General features: G+C 38.1%; 1 protein-coding gene across 4 annotated transcripts in view; it reads left to right on the top strand.

Annotated features, from left to right (window-relative positions):
* Positions 1 to 355: 355 nt before the first annotated feature.
* The window catches only part of POC1B (POC1 centriolar protein B), a 42,075-nt gene continuing 24,382 nt past the window's right edge, over positions 356 to 18,048 (top strand). Inside the window, exons 1-9 of one of the 4 annotated variants that reach the window (XM_015888563.3) lie at positions 356 to 1,849; positions 4,279 to 4,363; positions 5,505 to 5,676; positions 6,773 to 6,952; positions 8,523 to 8,630; positions 12,202 to 12,317; positions 16,076 to 16,209; positions 16,790 to 16,858; positions 17,047 to 17,199. In XM_015888563.3, coding sequence (XP_015744049.1) covers positions 1,835 to 1,849; positions 4,279 to 4,363; positions 5,505 to 5,676; positions 6,773 to 6,952; positions 8,523 to 8,630; positions 12,202 to 12,317; positions 16,076 to 16,209; positions 16,790 to 16,858; positions 17,047 to 17,199 — 1,032 coding nt within the window. In that variant the 5' untranslated portion in view covers positions 356 to 1,834. The other 3 variants (XM_088141879.1, XM_088141878.1, XM_088141880.1) reach the window with 3 other exon arrangements.

The following is an 18,048-nucleotide window of genomic DNA, read 5'->3' as shown; positions in this document are numbered from 1 at the left end:
GTTTCAAAGAAGATGGAACACCCCTTCAGTTAAGTCAGTGCAAATTAGCTCTGGTACAAGACCTCACTAAGCCTTACTGTTGCAATAGCAGTTAGAAAACTTTCCTCATAAGTCAAACATTGCTGGTTTGAAACGCTATGATGTGAGTGTGTATATATTTTCATACTGGCTAAAAACAGAATGGTGATTCTATCATGATTGAAGCAAGCTTTAAATTTCATAATGTGAAAAATCGTAAACAAGGCTTCTAACATAGCAGAGTAAAGTTAATTACTTTAGTTAATTAATAAAATTTCACCCATTTTATAATCAGTGTTACTACTTTAATGTCACAGAATGCTTACCTCTTAAAGCTCAACAATTACTATTTTTCAGGAGACTTGTCTCTTCTCAATTTCTGCTTAGAGTTATACAATATAGACGGTAAGGTATCCTGCTTTGTTGCAGAAATGTTGTACATGCATCAAACAACTAGTAAGTGCTTCTTTCAAGTCAAAGCTATACTCCAACATCTTCTTTCTTCTTTTAAAATTATACAATCTAACCAATCTGTTTAGGTGGTACCTTTACAAGACATCCTGAAAGCAGGGCTTAGAAGAGAAAAATCCAGTTACCCCCCCAAGGTAATTTTTGAAATGGGAATTCAGAGTTTTTACTATGGGTTTCTCTGTAAATCAGTGGTTCCCAACCTTTTTATGCCCCACACTCCTAGGAAATGTTTGATTAATGTTCACACCCTCTACCAAAGTAATATCACATTTGAAGATGAAGAAGTCTAATTTCTAGTGCTGGTGAATAAATTGAACTTAAAAAAATAAGCTTTTAACTCAGTGCATAAAATTGTCGCACCCCCGATGCTCCATCTCGCACCCCCTGGGGGTGTGCGCAGTCCAGGTTGGGAACCCCCGCTGTAAATGATAACGAGTTTTTGAAAGAGAGGGGCAAGGTAAACTAGGTCATTTCTTGTCAGTGGGCCAACTTCTTCTGGGCGAGGGCACATCACTGGGGAAGCACCTGTACATAAGTTGTGTTTGTTGTACTTCTTATTCCATGATTTGCGGGATCTGGAACAGGGTGAGAGACATTAAGCCCTTTCTTTCTACTCCAACAGCACGAAGAAATCCAGCATCGATATTGCTAAGTAGCACCTGTCTCCCTTAGGACTTGGATTGGAGACCACTAGGCTATCCCAGGCTAGACTGGAAAGTCGAAAAGCCATTGTGGAAGAAAACAGGGACAAACCACTTCTCCCAAAGACTGCATGGTCTGTCCTTGGAGTCACTAGGATAACTCCAAGGCGCTCCACTTGAAGGAGGCTTCCACTTTTTTCCGCATAGTAAAACTGGATATAAAAAAATAACAGGACCCCCAGCTCCATTTCAAGCCAAAAAGTACTCGTCAAAAGGAAACCCGTTTAGCGAAGAGCTTCACATTTTCTTAGCGCAGCCTCTCGTCCCTGGGCGGAAACCCATCCGCTCTTCCGCCAATAATTGGCGAGATCTGCTCGACGCGCGCGCTGTCGCTAGGCAACAGCCCCAGCTTCGACGCCCCCCAGCTTCGGCTGCGGAAGGGCCGTATTGAGGGAGAGTCGAGTACCGATGGCGTGGATGCCTGAGCTCGGCTTTGAAAAGGGGCAAGCCCCTCTCTCCTTGCCAGCGCCTCTCTTGTTTTCCTTGTCCCGGAGGACTCACCTCGCTTTCCAGGCACTCTCACCGTCTCCAGCGCAGGAGGCAAAGTCGGGGCTCGACTGATCCGGCCTAGAGCGCGGGCATTTTGATGGGCTCTGGAAGCGGCGCAGGGAAGAAAGACCCCGCCTTCTTCGTCCGGGATCCCGATGGCGTCGGTGCTGGTAGGGCCAGTCGCTTGAGCGGGGCGCTGCTCGTTTCGCAAGTGGTGGGAAGGGTCTTTCGCCCCTTCCTCAATATTGTTTCCGTTCGCTTTCGCTGTTGGCTCACGCGTTGACCGAGCTGACGGCTGAATTGGCGGCTGTGTTTTCGCGGCGCCCTGAATCACAAATCAGCCACGAACTGTTTTCCCAGCCTGGAGCGCTGAACTCAGCTCGTGCGTGTGGTTTCCTGCGTGTTCAGTGTCTCATGCGCGCCCGGAACATTGAATTGAGTAAACTGTGGTCTGTGAGCCGGGGTGGACCGTGGTGCAAACACAGCCCTGAACTGCTGCTCCGCTCCGGTGCCCTTGCGCTCAGTTGAAACTCCTGAATTCTCTGTCCCAGCGTCTCTGAAAGGCCCGGGGGCGGGGGGGGGGGGAGGGAGGCTACGTTATACGCATAGGCGGTAAAGGGCTGAACTTTTTTTGAATACGTACTTTTAAAAAAGGGATTTGAACAGCTATTTTGTCGTGAAGGAAAAGCCGCTTGATTAGGAGAAGCAGTCAAACAGTAAGCTACAGTATACACATCGCTGTTTTATTTTCCTTTTGGTTGATATTGTATGGGCTGGAAAGCTAAAGGATGTCAAGTTTGGATAATATTTGAATGGGAGACCTCCAGAGACTACCAGTAAGAAAAAAAAAATCACAGAAAAAAGCCCTGTCAAACCATTAACATATGGCTGCCAAGAAAACTGCATAGCTGTGACCATGAAATTTTGCAGATTTTAGCTTTTTTTTTTTTTCTTTTTGCTTTGCAATATAGAGGAGTAGCAACTGCAGAGAACAGAACCCTAATCCAAAAATCTTTTAATTTTTTTTTCCCAGTCTTTCTATCACTCATGCCCAGGGACATAGCACTTTCTGTGGGCTTTACTATTTCAGGAAGGGAAATGGAACAAATGTAATCAAGAGAAGGCAGCAGCTGCTACTTTGTCTTCCTGCTCAACTGCCTTAGCTACCACAACAAAAGAAGGGAGTCTTGAGAATGGTTGGTGACAGATGCGTTGGCTTGTTGCTTTTTCTTTCTGGGCAGTTCCACATGTAGGGTTGGTCATAAAATAAGTAACATACTCCCTCACTCATCTGATCTGTCCCTTTTGGCTTACATAACCCAGTTTTCCATATCATCTGGTGAAGAAGGAAAAAAATTGTATTTCTTCCTTTAAAAAGCATCCATGTTTCCAGTTACATGCAGATGGTGAAGTCCAGTTCTTTCTGTCTCCCCAACAGTGCAACATAGAAATGTAATCTTGATATTTAATTGATAGATATTTGATCATTGATTACAATGTAGCCAATACCCTTCCCAACTATAAAAGCTCCATTCCTTCTTTGTTTTTCATGTCCTGAGTAGTAAAAAGTGTGATCTTCTGACTAAAAGTGTCCAGTCATAGTCCATCTCAATTTGCTGATGCCTAAAATGTTAATTTATAGTTGTTTCATTTCAACTTTCATCATGTTGAGCTTTTCCATTTTCATGCTTCTTACCTTCCATGTTCCTACTGTAATTCTGTCTTTGCAGCTTCAGATCTTCTTTTCCTGTATGGCAACATCAGCAACTAGATGTCCTGAAGGCTTTAATCTAACCACATCTTAAACACTATTAATACTCCAAGAGATACTCAACTCTTCCTCAGTAGCAGGTTGAGTGCCATCTAACCTGAGGGTCCATTATCCTGCACTAAATTGTTAACTGTTTTATTTTCTATTCATATATTATATTCATTTCTATTCTGTTCTCGGTAAAAGAAAGGAATGGTTTACTGTTGCCTTGTTCTGCACTGAATGAACAAGTGCAGAACAAGTATGAGGCTTGCTTTAGTTGGGAAGCTGGGATGGCTTCATGCCTTGGGTGACCCTGCTGGGAATATATATTCTTCCCTGCTGGGAATATAAACTCTTGACATACACTCCCAGCACCCAGCAGGACATGGGGGGCTATAGAAATTACAGTATGATAATACATGGGCATTTGTTTCAATTGCCACCAAACAACAAGGGCAATCTCATTTAGGCAAGGGGAGTTTAATATATCTACTATCATCAGTAGGAGCACTGATAGTAACACATTATGCCATGTCTGAAAGAAATCCTTTCCCTACCTTGGAAAGGTAAGCGATGTTAGATATTTAGCCAGCATCCAAGACCTTTTGAAATCCAGGTTCTGTTTTTCTGGGGCATCCTGTTGGCCTGCAATTTTTACAGTGAATAAAAGCAAAAGATACTAATTGCTCTCCTGCCTTCTGTTTATATATTCATCTTCTTTCATTATGTAGGATATAAAAAAAGGGCTGAAAACAAAAGATTGTGGCATGTACTAACTGTGACAATGTATTACTGTATCAGATTATTATTTAAATAATAAAAGTTCTCATATTGTCTCTGCTATAGGAAGACCCTATTTTGATTCGTCATTTTAGAGGCCACAAAGATGCAGTCACTTGTGTGGCTTTCAGTCCAACTACTAAAGGTCTTGGTAAGTCTACCTGAAGCATATCTAAAAATGTTAATTCTATGATCTCATAGTGGTATCTCTATAGATAAAAAACAAATGTAACTGCTATTTGCTGAACTCCATACTTTAGGGCAATTATAACTTGAAAGCAAGAAGCTCCAAAATGCTGCCACAAATGATCATTTTAATTTGTAAGTAGTATCCAGCTCTTTGGAGTTGAAGGTAGCCTTAATATAGTTCAATAAGTTCTAGAATGAACATATTGAACTATATTAATTTTGCTTAATATAGCTAAATATGTTCTAGAATGAAAACAGTTATGGAAATCTATCCTATAGATAGAACCTTATCCTGTAATGGTGTAGATATCAGTAGAAATCAAGTGAAGGTATTAAAGGGACAAAAGAGGTCGCTCTTGCCTTGGGCAGATCCATAAATTTTCCACAGATAGTAAAGGTTGTTTTCTTGTAATAATACATTCTAAAGAGTCTTACAGATTTTAATCATTTGGTATTTGCCAGTGTAAATTTAGCAAGACAGATTATATATACATATACATATATACATACATACTGATCCTACTATATCTTTTTAAGGTAAACAGTGTTACAGGTAGTCCTCAGTTAATGACTCTAATTGGTAGTAGTCCCAGTTGCAGTCATTAGGTGAGGACCTCATGCTTCTCCTGCCCTGCCATGCTCGCTTTCCCTTCAACTCCCCCATCCACCTATTTCCCTCCATCTCTGTCCTTTTGGCTGCCTTACACTCCATACCTACCACTACCTCCCCCTACTGGCCCCAGCTCACCTTCACCATCTTCTTCCTCCCACTACTGACAAGGCGTGCCCCACTGAGGCAGCTGCTGGCCCTTTGCAAGGCCTTATAACTAACTAATCACTAAGTATATTAAGTATACTAAAAAAATAAAAGCAAAATCAAAAATATGATAAAGAATGGAAGGACTTTATTTCTTATAAATAATATGGGATGTTTCTGGGCAAGATCAGTTGAGAACCTAGCAAGTTTCAGGATAGACAACCAATTCTCAGTCTGGAAATAGATGGACTGAGTGGGAAAATAACCACTGATGTGCTGATATCTATGTTATGTTTCTACACCAGTTCACTTTTTGTTTTACAGCTTTAGAATTTTTTCTTTGCAGCCACCTCTTCTCTGGATAGGTTTCTCATGATATGGAATTTGAGGCCAAACTCCAAAGCCTTCAGATTTGTGGGTCATTTAGAAGGGGTAACCAGTGTACAGTTTTCACCAGATGGACATTTGTTGGCATCTGCTTCTCAAGACCGAACCGCCAGACTGTGGATTCCTTGTATGTAAGTAGCACTGGTTCCCATTTATTTATTTCAGTTATACAAATTTTATATATATCTTAGGCTTAGGACAATTAGTTACTTTTTCTAGAAGGAGAGGTAAATGAAAACAGTTTTATTTTCTACAAGCTTTATTTGAACTAAGCTGATATATTTTGTTTAAAGTATAGTTTCCTCAGAACATGTTATCAGATATACATAAGAGGTCAGATCTTTGTCCTTAAGATCCTTGAAAATGTCACTTGTATTCAGACTTAATCCCAATGACAGATTTTGAAATTGTAGAACAGCTATGTAAAAATTTTGGCAAAATAAATTCCATTCTAATCAACAAATATTAACATATGCCGTTCTAGTTTAATATTGCTCTGTAAAAGCTTATTTAAAGAAGAAACTCCTAAAATGATTCTGGAAAATAACTTCACTAGCTGTCCATTTTATATAACTTTCTGGATCAAGAAGTGGTAAAATATCCTCTGTTATCCCCATAAGTCAGAGTAGACAAGGCTTTAGTGCAAGCGGAGCTTGTTTAGTGTTTGTGGGGTGAGGATTTTAGTGGATAAAATGATGAAGCTCCTAGGCCCAGGCTTATATTTTTTGTAATTTTGAGGAATTTTTCTTTCCAATATAGTCAACGCTTGCAATACTTTTTTTTTTTAATTTTTCATGCCTGAAACTTGCCAAAAACCATGTTGCCAGAGTTTGGCAGCACATTTGGAAGGGAGTCTCTAAAAATTGTAAAGAAATTACTGAGGGTCACAGTAACTGTCCATCCCGAAATAACAAATAAGTACTTTAACAATGGTTAAAATAGAGAGGGATTATGTTTTTAGCAATAGCATTTTGTTAAGCTATGCCTGAAGCTTGGTGTTTTTTTTTTTGAAGCAATTGGTACAATGCTAACATTACTAATTAAAGTTATTCTTTGTGTAAGAATTCTGTGATTTTCACAGAAGCAATACCATATTGGACATGAAATAAAGATCTTTTATTTAGGAATGCACCATTTTAAACTAGACAAGTTCAGGCAGGAATCTGTATTATTTAAAACTCTTATGATTATTTTATGCTAAAACATATTTTATTTATTTATTTATAGCCATGGTGAATCCACACCGTTAAAGGGCCATACTGCCCCAGTCCGCAGTGTTAACTTTTCACATGACAGTCAATTTCTAGTTACTGCATCTAATGACAAGTCAGTGAAAGTGTGGAGCATTTACAGCCAACATCTTTTGTTTTCTTTATCCCAGCACACACACTGGGTACGTTGTGCCAAGTAAGTTTTTAATGCTTTACCTTCCTAAAAGTAGTATATTCTTTTTAATTCCTGTGAAGCAGATTTTTTTTTCTCTTTCAAGAGTGCTTTGCTCAGTGATCTCAAAATATATACTGAAGATATGGGTGCAGGCTGTCTGGGAATTCTGTAATCACTCCCCTCAATTCTAACATGGAAAAAAAGCTGGACGCAAATGTTTTCTATATATGCACACACAAACACAGGTGTGTGCTTATACTTGCCATATATTAAATATTTGAAGTTGTTCTAAAATAAAACAGATAATGCCTACAAAAAACTGTATTTATTTATTTGTTTGTTTGTGTGAGATGGGTGGCCATATAAATGTAACAAAGTGACTCTGGGTGGCGGACAATAAAACCTACTATTAAAAATATACTACAAAACCAATTAAAAACAATTAAAACAGTAAATGAAGATAAAAATAAAACCACAAGTGGGAGAATATTACACATAATACAGCCAACACATGGGCTCCCTATTTATTTATTAATTTTATTTATTTTTCAAATTTATATGACTGCCCATTTCACAAGAAATGACTCTGGGCAGCATACAGTAAAAAAAAAGTATAAAACAATAAACATATCAAACCCAGTCATATTAACATACAGACACACACACGAGAGATTTGATCAGCAACGGAGCTATTACCAGGGGATTCCCTGGCTTGTTGAAAAAAACTCATATTAAGGACTTTCCAGAAGGTAATGAGAGTTGGGGCTGACTTTACCTTGGGAGGCATGATGTTCCAGAGGGCGGGTGCCACAGCAGAAAAGGCGTGTCTCCTAGGTCTCGTCAGATGGAACTCCTTCACAGACGGGAGCCACAGCATACCTCTCCTGCCAGCCCTGATGGGATGGGTAGATGTAATCGGGAAGAGGCGGTCCTTCAGATAACCTGGCCCCATGACATATAGGGCTTTAAAGGTCAAAACCAGCATCTTGAATTGGACCCTGAAGCAAACTGGTAACTAATGCAGCTCATGAAGCAGAGGTGTAATGTGTGTCCTCTTAGGGGCACACATAACTGCCCATGCCACTGCTTTTTGCACCAGCTGCAGGTTCTGATACTCTTCAAGAGCAGTTCCATGTAGAGCACATTACAGTAGTCCATATGGGAGGTGATTAGGGCATGAGTATACCGTACTTATGTGCTCTGGCTCTTTCCAACACAGCTATAAATGGTGGCTTAACCGTAATGCTTACAGTATTGTATAATACTGTATAAGTAGTATTGTGTAATTAACTGGAACCATTGTGTATTTAACTCGAATTTTGCTACAGTAGGCTCCATTCATATTTTATGTGTTCTATGGTTTTTATATTTTTAAAGCTGCACTGGGTGGCATTTAATTTCGTTGTACGAGAAGTACAATGACAATAAAGACTTACTTACTTCTTAACTATGGGTCGTCTGTAAACCAGGTGTTCTTAACCCGGGGACTATCTGTACTTTATTATCATCAATTTTATAACTGCAGATCATTTAAACATTACTTGTGAATATGTAAATCTTTCCCCATCCCCTTATTTTTTTTCCTTTCTAGATACTCACCAGATGGAAGATTAATAGTATCTTGCAGTGAAGATAAAACTATTAAAATCTGGGATATAAGAAACAAGATATGCATTGATAATATAATAGACCATGATGGGTAAATCCTATTTATTTAAAAACAAAGGGAAATGTTTTATTGATTATTATATGATTTATTATAATTATATCAGCAGGTAGTCATTATGTTAAAATATTCTTGTGACTCATTTTCCAGAGATCTTACAGCTGAGGTCACAAAAAATGAACTGCTGATTCCTTTTATTTTGATTGTGTTAACATTACCTTGTTCCTGAATTTATCCAACTTGTGACCAGGCCTTCCTGTAAACACCTTGCAACAGCAACTCCTTTTTGTTTCTTTTTCTTTGATTAAGAAAGAAAACATAAAACACCGAACCATGCCAGCTACTTTTGAATTCACTATATTCCTTAATAAACATTAGCAAATATTATTTACTGCTGGACACGATAAGGTCATCTCCATTTCTCCTCCTTTCTCCTCCCCATTCAGTGGCTTGAGATTAAAAATATACTGTAATAGAATGGGGGTTTTTTTGTACTTCTGAACATTATTGTCTAAGGCAGTGTTTCTCAACCTTGGCCACTTGAAGATGTGTGGACTTCAACTCCCAGGATTTCCCATGGCTAGCTGGAGAATTCTGGGAGTTGAAGTCCACACATCTTCAGATGGCCAAGGTTGAGAAACACTGGTCTAAGGTATTTTTCACTCTGTGTGTGTGTGTGTGTGTGTGTGTGTGTGTATTATGAATCTATAATGTTGCTCCTAAATGTATGTGCAGCTGCCTACTATTAATTGCTCTACTCTCCACTGACATCCTACTTTAGATATAAGGAAAGAGTTAAAAATACAGTAGCCATATTCTCTCTCAGACTGACTCAGATTTTCTCCCTTGGTTATGGCTGATAGAACACCTGATGTTCCATCATGTTCAGTCCTGAGTTGAAGTTGTCCTAGAGCATATATGCATACAAAAAAGTGTCTAATGTACTTATGTGCACTAGCAATTTTCAACACAGTTCTAAATGGTGGTTTAGCCAGCGGGATATGAACGAGTCTAGATGTGCATGCTTGTCTATTTCCCTTCTCGTCCCCTCTGTAATCAGGACTTTCTGGGAAGTGTTTCTTTCAGTTTCCTTCATAGAGGTCTCATCTGTGAAGGATAGACAAATCTTGTATGCATCATCTTTGGCACACTTCTCCAGGTTGTGCCTTCCTCTGTTTCAGATGTCTTCCACTATCGCAGGAACATCCCATATTAACACTGTACAATCCATTTTAAACTTAACAGCTACCATCATTCTATATTAAAGCCAACAAAAAATCTTCATCCATCTTAGTTACCAGCCATTGCATCTCCTTTCTAGTTCTCTCCTCCAATTCTTCCCAGAATTTTCTGGTAATTTAAAATTTCACCTCTGAGGCCAACCCAAAGCCCTATCTCCTCTTATGGGAACATTTTCCTATGGGAAACTAAACTCAGTTTCTCCTATCAGCTAGGTAGCACAGAGTATTTGTGTATCTGCATGGATATGTGAATAGCCAGCAGGAAGGCAAACAGGATGTAGGCTGACACATTACCCTTCCCTCCCCCCTTTTTTTTTCTTTTAGAAATGGCTGGGGTAAAAACACTTTTCCTAGGCTTTTCATAAGTGTAATTATAGCTGTGTTACAGGTAGCAATCTCAAGGCCCGTCCCATATTTAGAAAATCAACAACTTCCTCCTGCTTTCCTGTCTGATGTTGCAGACATCAACTTTGTATTGTTGGAGGTTAAGATACCACTGTGTAAATTTTATGTTGATGTTGATGGGGAGAGAATTATATTTTAGCAAGGGAGATCCAAGTTGAAATGCTATTTAATAATAAAGTTACCAGTATATCTCAGTATGACTTATTTTATGCAAATGTTGGGAAAACAGAATGGGACTGTACAGTGGGGCAAAGAAGTATTTAGTCAGCCACCAGTTGTGCAAGTTCTCCCACTTAAAAAGATGAGAGAGGCCTGTAATTTTCATCATAGGTATACCTCAACTATGAGAGACAAAATGGGGAAAAAAATCCAGAAAATCACATTGTCTGATTTGTAAAGAATTTATTTGCAAATCATGGTAGAAAATAAGTATTTGGTCAATATCAAAAGTTCATCTCAATACTTTGTTATATATCCTTTGTTGGCAATGACAGAGGTCAAACGTTTTCTGTAAGTCTTCACAAGGTTTTCACACACTGTTGCTGGTATTTTGGCCCATTCCTCCATGCAGATCTCCTCTAGAGCAGTGATATTTTGGGGCTGTCGCTGGGCAACACGGACTTTCAACTCCCTCCAAAGGTTTTCCATGGGGTTGAGATCTGGAGACTGGCTAGGCCACTCCAGGACCTTGAAATGCTTCTTACGAAGCCACTCCTTCGTTGCCCGGGTGGTGTGTTTGCGATCATTGTCATGCTGAAAGACCCAGCCACGTTTCATGTTCAATGCCCTTGCTGATGGAAGGAGGTGTTCACTCAAAATCTCACAATACATGGCCCCATTCATTCTTTCCTTTACACGGATCAGTCGTCCTGGTCCCTTTGCAGACAAACAGCCTCAAAGCATGATGTTTCCACCCCCATGCTTCACAGTAGGTATGGTGTTCTTTGGATGCAACTCAGCATTCTCTCTCCTCCAAACACAACGAGTTGAGTTTAGACCAAAACATTCTACTTTGGTTTCATCTGACCATATGACATTCTCCCAATCCTCTTCTGGATCATCCAAATGCTCTCTAGCAAACTTCAGACAGGCCCAGACATGTACTGGCTTAAGCAGGGGGACACATCTGGCACTGCAGGATTTGAGTCCCTGGCAGCATAGTGTGTTACTGATGGTAGCCTTTGTTACTTTGGTCCCAGCTCTCTGCAGGTCATTCACTAGGTCCCCCCGTGTGGTTCTGGGATTTTTGCTCACCGTTCTTGTGATCATTTTGACCCCACCAGGTGAGATCTTGCATGGAGCCCCAGATCGAGGGAGATTATCAGTGGTCTTATATGTCTTCCATTGTCTAATTATTGCTCCCACAGTTGATTTCTTCACACCAAGCTGCTTGCCTATTGCAGATTCAGTCTTCCCAGCCTGGTGCAGGTCTACAATTTTGTTTCTGGTGTCCTTTGACAGCTCTTTGGTCTTGGCCATAGTAGAGTTTGGAGTGTGACTGTTTGAGGTTGTGGCATGTGTCTTTTATACTGATAACAAGGTCAAGCAGGTGCCATTACTACAGGTAACGAGTGGAGGGCAGAGGAGCCTCTTAAAGAAGTAGTTACAGGTCTGTGAGAACCAGAGATCTTGGTTGTTTGTAGGTGACCAAATACTTATTTTCCACCATGATTTGCAAATAAATTCTTTAAAAAACAGACAATGTGATTTTCTGAATGTTTTTCCCCATTTTGTCTCTCATAGTTGAGGTCTACCTATGATGAAAATTACAGGCCTCTCTCATCTTTTTAAGTGGGAGAACTTGCACAATTGGTGGCTGACTAAATACTTGTTTGCCCCACTGTATATTGTCCTGAGCTTTATGACAATGACATCTCCTTAAGGATGCAGTGAAATAAGCCAAACAGATGACCTGATTCCTTCACAATGACAACTATTGTTTTTAATTTTATTTGTAGCTTTGCAAACTATGTGGATTTTAATCCTGATGGTACATGTATAATTTCTGCTGGTTCTGATCACACAGTGAAGTTCTGGGACATTCGAATAAACAAATTATTGCAGCGTTATGAAGGTAAATGTTTTTGCAGCACAACCTGATTAGCCTCTCTTTTGTGTTTTGTTTAAGACATAGTATAGGTTTTAGTAGTTAAAAGTAAAATCTAGAAAATTTCTAATTATAATTTTATCTCTGCCAAAATTAGCTGTTATTGTTTTCAAACTCATTTCTTGCCTTTCCCAGATTTTATACCAGCTTAAAACAGGAACCTATTCCAAAGTGCAAGTCAAACATTTTGAGAATATGATGAAAGTACTTAAGTATTTTAAAAGTGATCTTTTCAATTAAATAGGGAATATATACTTATATTCCATGCAGTATTTTATATATACATATATTTTATAAATATATATGTATAAATTAAAATTATAGGTTGCTGCTTCAAAGCTATTTAATATACTTTATATAATTAATAGCAAATTTTGTCCTTCAATCTTTTTGAAGAAACTCTAGTTCATGATGTGGCCTGGGCCACCTGACCATATAATGCTGTTCCTGAAAGTATTTCACTGGTTTTATGTGACTTTTAAGATGTTTGCATTGGTCTGTGAAGCCCTAAATGCTTAAAGAATCACCTCCCTAAATATATCCAACTTGTGCATTAAGTTCTGCTGGGAAGACCTCCTTATTCTCTTGCTGATAGGTTCGATTCTGTGTAGTATCAAGGAGTAAGGTCTCAGTGACAGGGACTCATATGGAATTCTCTCATGAAAAACATTCAGCTGTTCCACAGAAGACAATTGAAGGCATGCTTATTCTTTAAGACGTTTGTTGGTTAACAATTACCCCAGTGTAAGACTATACTTCAGTTTCTGTATTATTTTGGTTTGCTATTTTTTAAAAGAATTTTGTTTTAATATTTGTATTTATTCTTAAGCATTGTTGGCTTTATTGTGATGGTCTTACATAAGACTGTTTTCTTAACTGGCTTCTTATAAACTGCTCTGAGAAACTGCTATAGAAGTGTGTGTGTGTGTGTGTGTGTGTGTGTGTAGATAAATCCTAAACTAAGATCATAGTCCACATACTGCTTCTATTTTTTAAGGGAAGATTAAAAAATCCAATTAGTTGGAATGTGTCCATCCATTTTAGACCATTTTAACATCTTAGTAATTAGAATACCATTGGTGTCCATTCTGTGCATCCAAATCAATACCTATTGGAAAATGTGTTTAATTTAGAAAATATAAATATATTGTTTGAATTGGGATAGAATTCCAGATGAATATGTTCATAGATACTCCATAGATATTACTTAAATGTGTCATTAATCCATATCCCAAATGAAATGTTCATTCTCTGTACAGTTGTCATACAGTTTCTACCTTAGGAAGGAAACAGGAAAGTCAAAATAGCTAACTAATATCAAAACCATTGTACGTTCTTTTTACAGTCTGAAGTGCTATTTAGTCTGTGTATTGCTGGTTGTTTTAGGAAATTTCCAATTAAGGTATTGTATTTTGTAGATTTAAAGATAAATTATACTATACCTCATTAAAACTGAGTGGTATTGGTATTTAAAGCCACAAGATGGCAGCAGAATCACATAACTTTAGTCAAATATTCATATTCTGCCTTCAGCCTAGAAGAAAAAGGTAATCAATTTAATAAATTTATTAATAATTCAGCTTTTTCACATTTTGCTCTTGGATTTGTTGGTTACAGACATTCCAAACTTCAGTCCTGTAACTTTAGTACTGAAAGGCTAATTCTTTTGAATCAGTAATCTTTCCCTTTTGGGGCAAGGAGTTCCATTATTTCTGAAGTTGAAAACTCTCCCTTCACTCGTATGTTGTTGTTATATACTCTATAGATGAAAGGGTCCCCTGTCCTAAATATTCCCTATTTTCTTCAAAATAGTGGTTACTCATTTTAGCCTGTTCTTGCATATGTAGGGTTTTTGGTGATGGGTCCTAAATTTCAGTGAAATTCTATTTTGATGTGAAACAAGTTTTACAAATCAATGATACTATGTATAAATTGCAGTCAGAGTTGGAAGGGCCATTTAAACCATCAGATAAAAGCTTCCTACTGCCCTGCCCAGTTCTTCTGTTTGTAGTTGTGCTTTCTGTATCTTCCTTTTTTAGGAACTCCCATTCATCTTGAGCTTTTTTTTCCCCTTTAGTTTCTCCTGCCATGAAATTCCTCTTACCATTTCTCTGAATGTATTAAAATACATTTTGGGTTTTTTTAAATCCAATAAATGTATTTGACTAGACTCAGTTTTAGTTTTCTTTAAAATCAAGAACTGCATCATTATCTAATCTCTTTTACCCAGTACTCCAGCTACTTCTACTTCCTTGTATAAATTATCCATTCTTTATCTAAAATGCTTCAGTGTATGTGTTTTTTCTAATGATGCCCCAAGAAGAGCCAGTGTGATCTAGTGGTTAAGGCACCAGGCTAGAAAACAGGAGACTATGAATTCTAGTACCACCTTAGGCATGAAAGCTGGCTGGGTGACTTTGGGCCAGTCTCTCTCTCTCAATCCAACTCACTTCACAGGGTTTTTGTTGTGGGGAAAATAGGAGGAGGAAGGAGTATTAGGTATGTTCGCCAGCTTGAGTTATTTATAAAAATAATAAAGGCAGGTTAAAAAAAAAATTTTAAATGCCACAGTGTTGGATCTTTTGACATGGATCAGAAAATCTCAGATGAACATTTCTCCTACAACCACAATTGTATCTATTTTAGTACACAGTTCTTTCTCTTCCTTGGAAATTATGTTGACCTTTCTTTTGCAAACTTTGAGGTTTCATTGGCAGCTTCCTCCATTCCTCACTTTATTTTTGCAATTTTCTCTAGTCATTTCTTAATAAGAGTTAAGTGAAATTTTATAACCCTGTCTTAGTGCTAGGATGTGGCTCAAGTGCTCAGCAGAAAAGAAGCATAAAGAGATACCAATGAGACTGTCTTAACATGTCTGGGGACTGGTTAACTGTGCAACATTTTGTAATAATTAGTGAATATTCTAAGTCTAGTCCCTTATATCTTGGATTCAAAAGGTCCTGCTCAGCAGAAACATGAGATGGCTTAAATAGCTATGTATGCAGCTTGGCGTGCATCATGGGGCTCAGGTTCTGTATGTTCTTAAATGTTGGTGGGATGTTGATGATTCTGTTTGCAGGAATCCTAGGATTCCTGCAATGTGTACTATAAAAAGCAGCATTATATTACTGAATGAATTTGTCACTTCCAAAAGTAAAATCTACCAAATGATCTGGAATGTAAATATTAAAGGAATTGATTAGTGAATAACAGTAATGAAGAAGAGCAGGAAAACTAATATTGGAGCCTGCTTATTTAAATGTAACGAAATAATTACCACAGAGCAGTACAAAACAACAGCAGTGAAAATAAGCTATTGTAGCAATTCAGAGATAATAGGGATGGGGAAAATGGAATTCAGAATACCCTTTTATAAGTGTAATCAGTTACAGAGTCCTTGATATGACTGTAACTAGTTGTGGGGCATTTCAAATTCAAAACAGTTTGCATATCTGTTAAGGGTAACATTGGAAGAGAATGATAGAGACAATAATATAAAAGCTAGTTAAAATCTGAAAAAAAAAAAAACTTATTAGAACTGCTTTTTAAAAATATCAGTCATAGGATACAACCCTATGCACCATACACTGGAGGTAAACTTTATTGTTATTCTTCTCAGTATTATGATTAAGTTTGTGTTGTTGGTCAGTGATGTTATTATGTTGTTGTCCTTTTGGAGTTTTTCTTCTTTGCATCAGTATCTGAACTATTTTTATTTAAATCAGTTCACAGAGCTAGTGTTAACTACACATCTTTCCATCCTTCTGGCAACTATCTCATAACAGCATCTAGTGATGGAACTCTTAAGATTATGGATCTTTTAGGAGGAAAACTCTTATACACACTTCATGGTCATGAGGTACAATCTCTCCTACTTTTGGTCTTGTTTTTAAGAGCTGCTTTTCATCACAAAAAATAATTTCTGTGCATGGAATGATAACGTTACTGTAATGAAAACTTGTGGCAGTTATACTATGACTATATCAATCAAATTATCCTACTTCGGACACATTATGGGAAGACCCAGCTCTCTGTAAAAGGTTCTCATGCTGAGAAAGAGAAGAAGAGGATAGCCAACAGCAAGGTGGCTGGACTCAGTTACAAAGGCGATGAGTGCACCGTTGGGAGATGTGAAAGAACAGGTTAGGGATAGATTGTCATGGAGAAAATCGATCTATGTGGTTGCTAAGAGTCGAAAACAACTTGATGGCACATAATCAAAAAATATAAATTGGACAAATGCTGCATGCATAACATGCCCAATTGATGTATGGCTTCACATCATTACCTAAATATGTTTAGCCATTACTAATGCGTTACTTGTTTATTAGCAGTGTAGGGATGACTAAATAAGAAGAAAAAGGGACAAATGATCAAAAAAGCAAAACATTATGCCTTTTAAAAATATATTTATCTTATTTTTCTCTTTCCTTTTTTAGGGTCCTGTCCTCTCTGTAGCCTTTTCAAAAGATGGAGAGACATTTGCTTCTGGTGGCACAGATGCACAGGTTTGTTAAAAGTGTTAAATTCTTCAAGTACTTGTCTGTGAAGTTTTTTGTCAGCAAACTTAAATTGTACTGCATGTCTTGTTGTTTTATTAAAAACTGGATATTTAGTTAAATGCTTAATTACCAAATGAAAAGACTGCATTTTAAAAATGGAACAAATAAACTAAACATTAGCAAATGTCTAACAGGTGCTGCTCTGGAAGACAAATTTTGATGCATCTGAATATAAGAAAGTTCTGAAAAAGCATATGCAAAGAATACATAGTGATGACCCCCCTCACCTTCTGGATATTTACCCTCGCTCACCTCATCGCCATGATGCAAAATCACAGTCAGTTGAGGTAAACTATTATGGCTTCTGATAACTCAAATAATAAATTATTGTGTACAACTGGGATCTGCAGCAAAGTTTTGCAGTGTAGATATTTCTTTAGGGAAACTAGCTGAGCATTTGATCATGTTTTTCCACAGAGTTTTTGATTCATTTTCTTCTCTACCATCTCCAGTTTTTAATTTGTTCCCCTGAAAGTGGGCATTCTATACTCACTAAAGATAGCCAGTTCTCATTAAGTAGTTTGGTTCTTTTCTCCTTTAAATCATTTTTCAAGAAAGGCATTTTCCCAAACCCACTAGTTATAGAGCCCCGTATGTTTTTTTGGCAATTTAATCATTTAAGTTTTAAAGTTCAGTTGTTTTTTGATTGAGGTGGCAGGGGGTGGTGAATAGTTTTAGCTATCCTGAGTTTAAAACCTCAAAGCCTTCTTTTCTCTCACTTCCTCCTAACTACCAATTAACACACAGATAACTGTATTCTAGCCAATAAGAATAGGCTAGCCAATAAGAATGGCAGAAAAACAGGACATAACTGGACACTGGTATGGGTCCTTGGGGTTCTCTGAGCTTGGTTCTTTTCTTGCAAACGTTTCATTACCCAGCTAGGTAACATCTTCAGTGCTAAAATGGGATGGGGTTTACTCTCTAGTTATATATTGTGGCATGCCTTGCCAGTGCTGGTGGGGATGGGGGTTTTGTTTTGCTCCTCTGGTAGTTCCTTGATTAGCATATGTTTGCTGCTTGATTGTGTGCCTGGTGGTAACCTCTGCTTATCTGGGTGATGATTGCTTTTTTGAAAAGAGACAATAGAAAACAAAGGACCAGAACATCTCCTTGCCAGGAATCATCATCCAGAT

This window comes from Python bivittatus, unplaced genomic scaffold, assembly GCF_059951505.1.
Source record: "Python bivittatus isolate LINGU-HERP-01145 unplaced genomic scaffold, Pbiv_v1 ctg000330_np1212, whole genome shotgun sequence".
NCBI classification, from domain to species: Eukaryota; Metazoa; Chordata; class Lepidosauria; order Squamata; family Pythonidae; genus Python; species Python bivittatus.
This window is presented reverse-complemented; position numbering and strand designations above follow the sequence as displayed.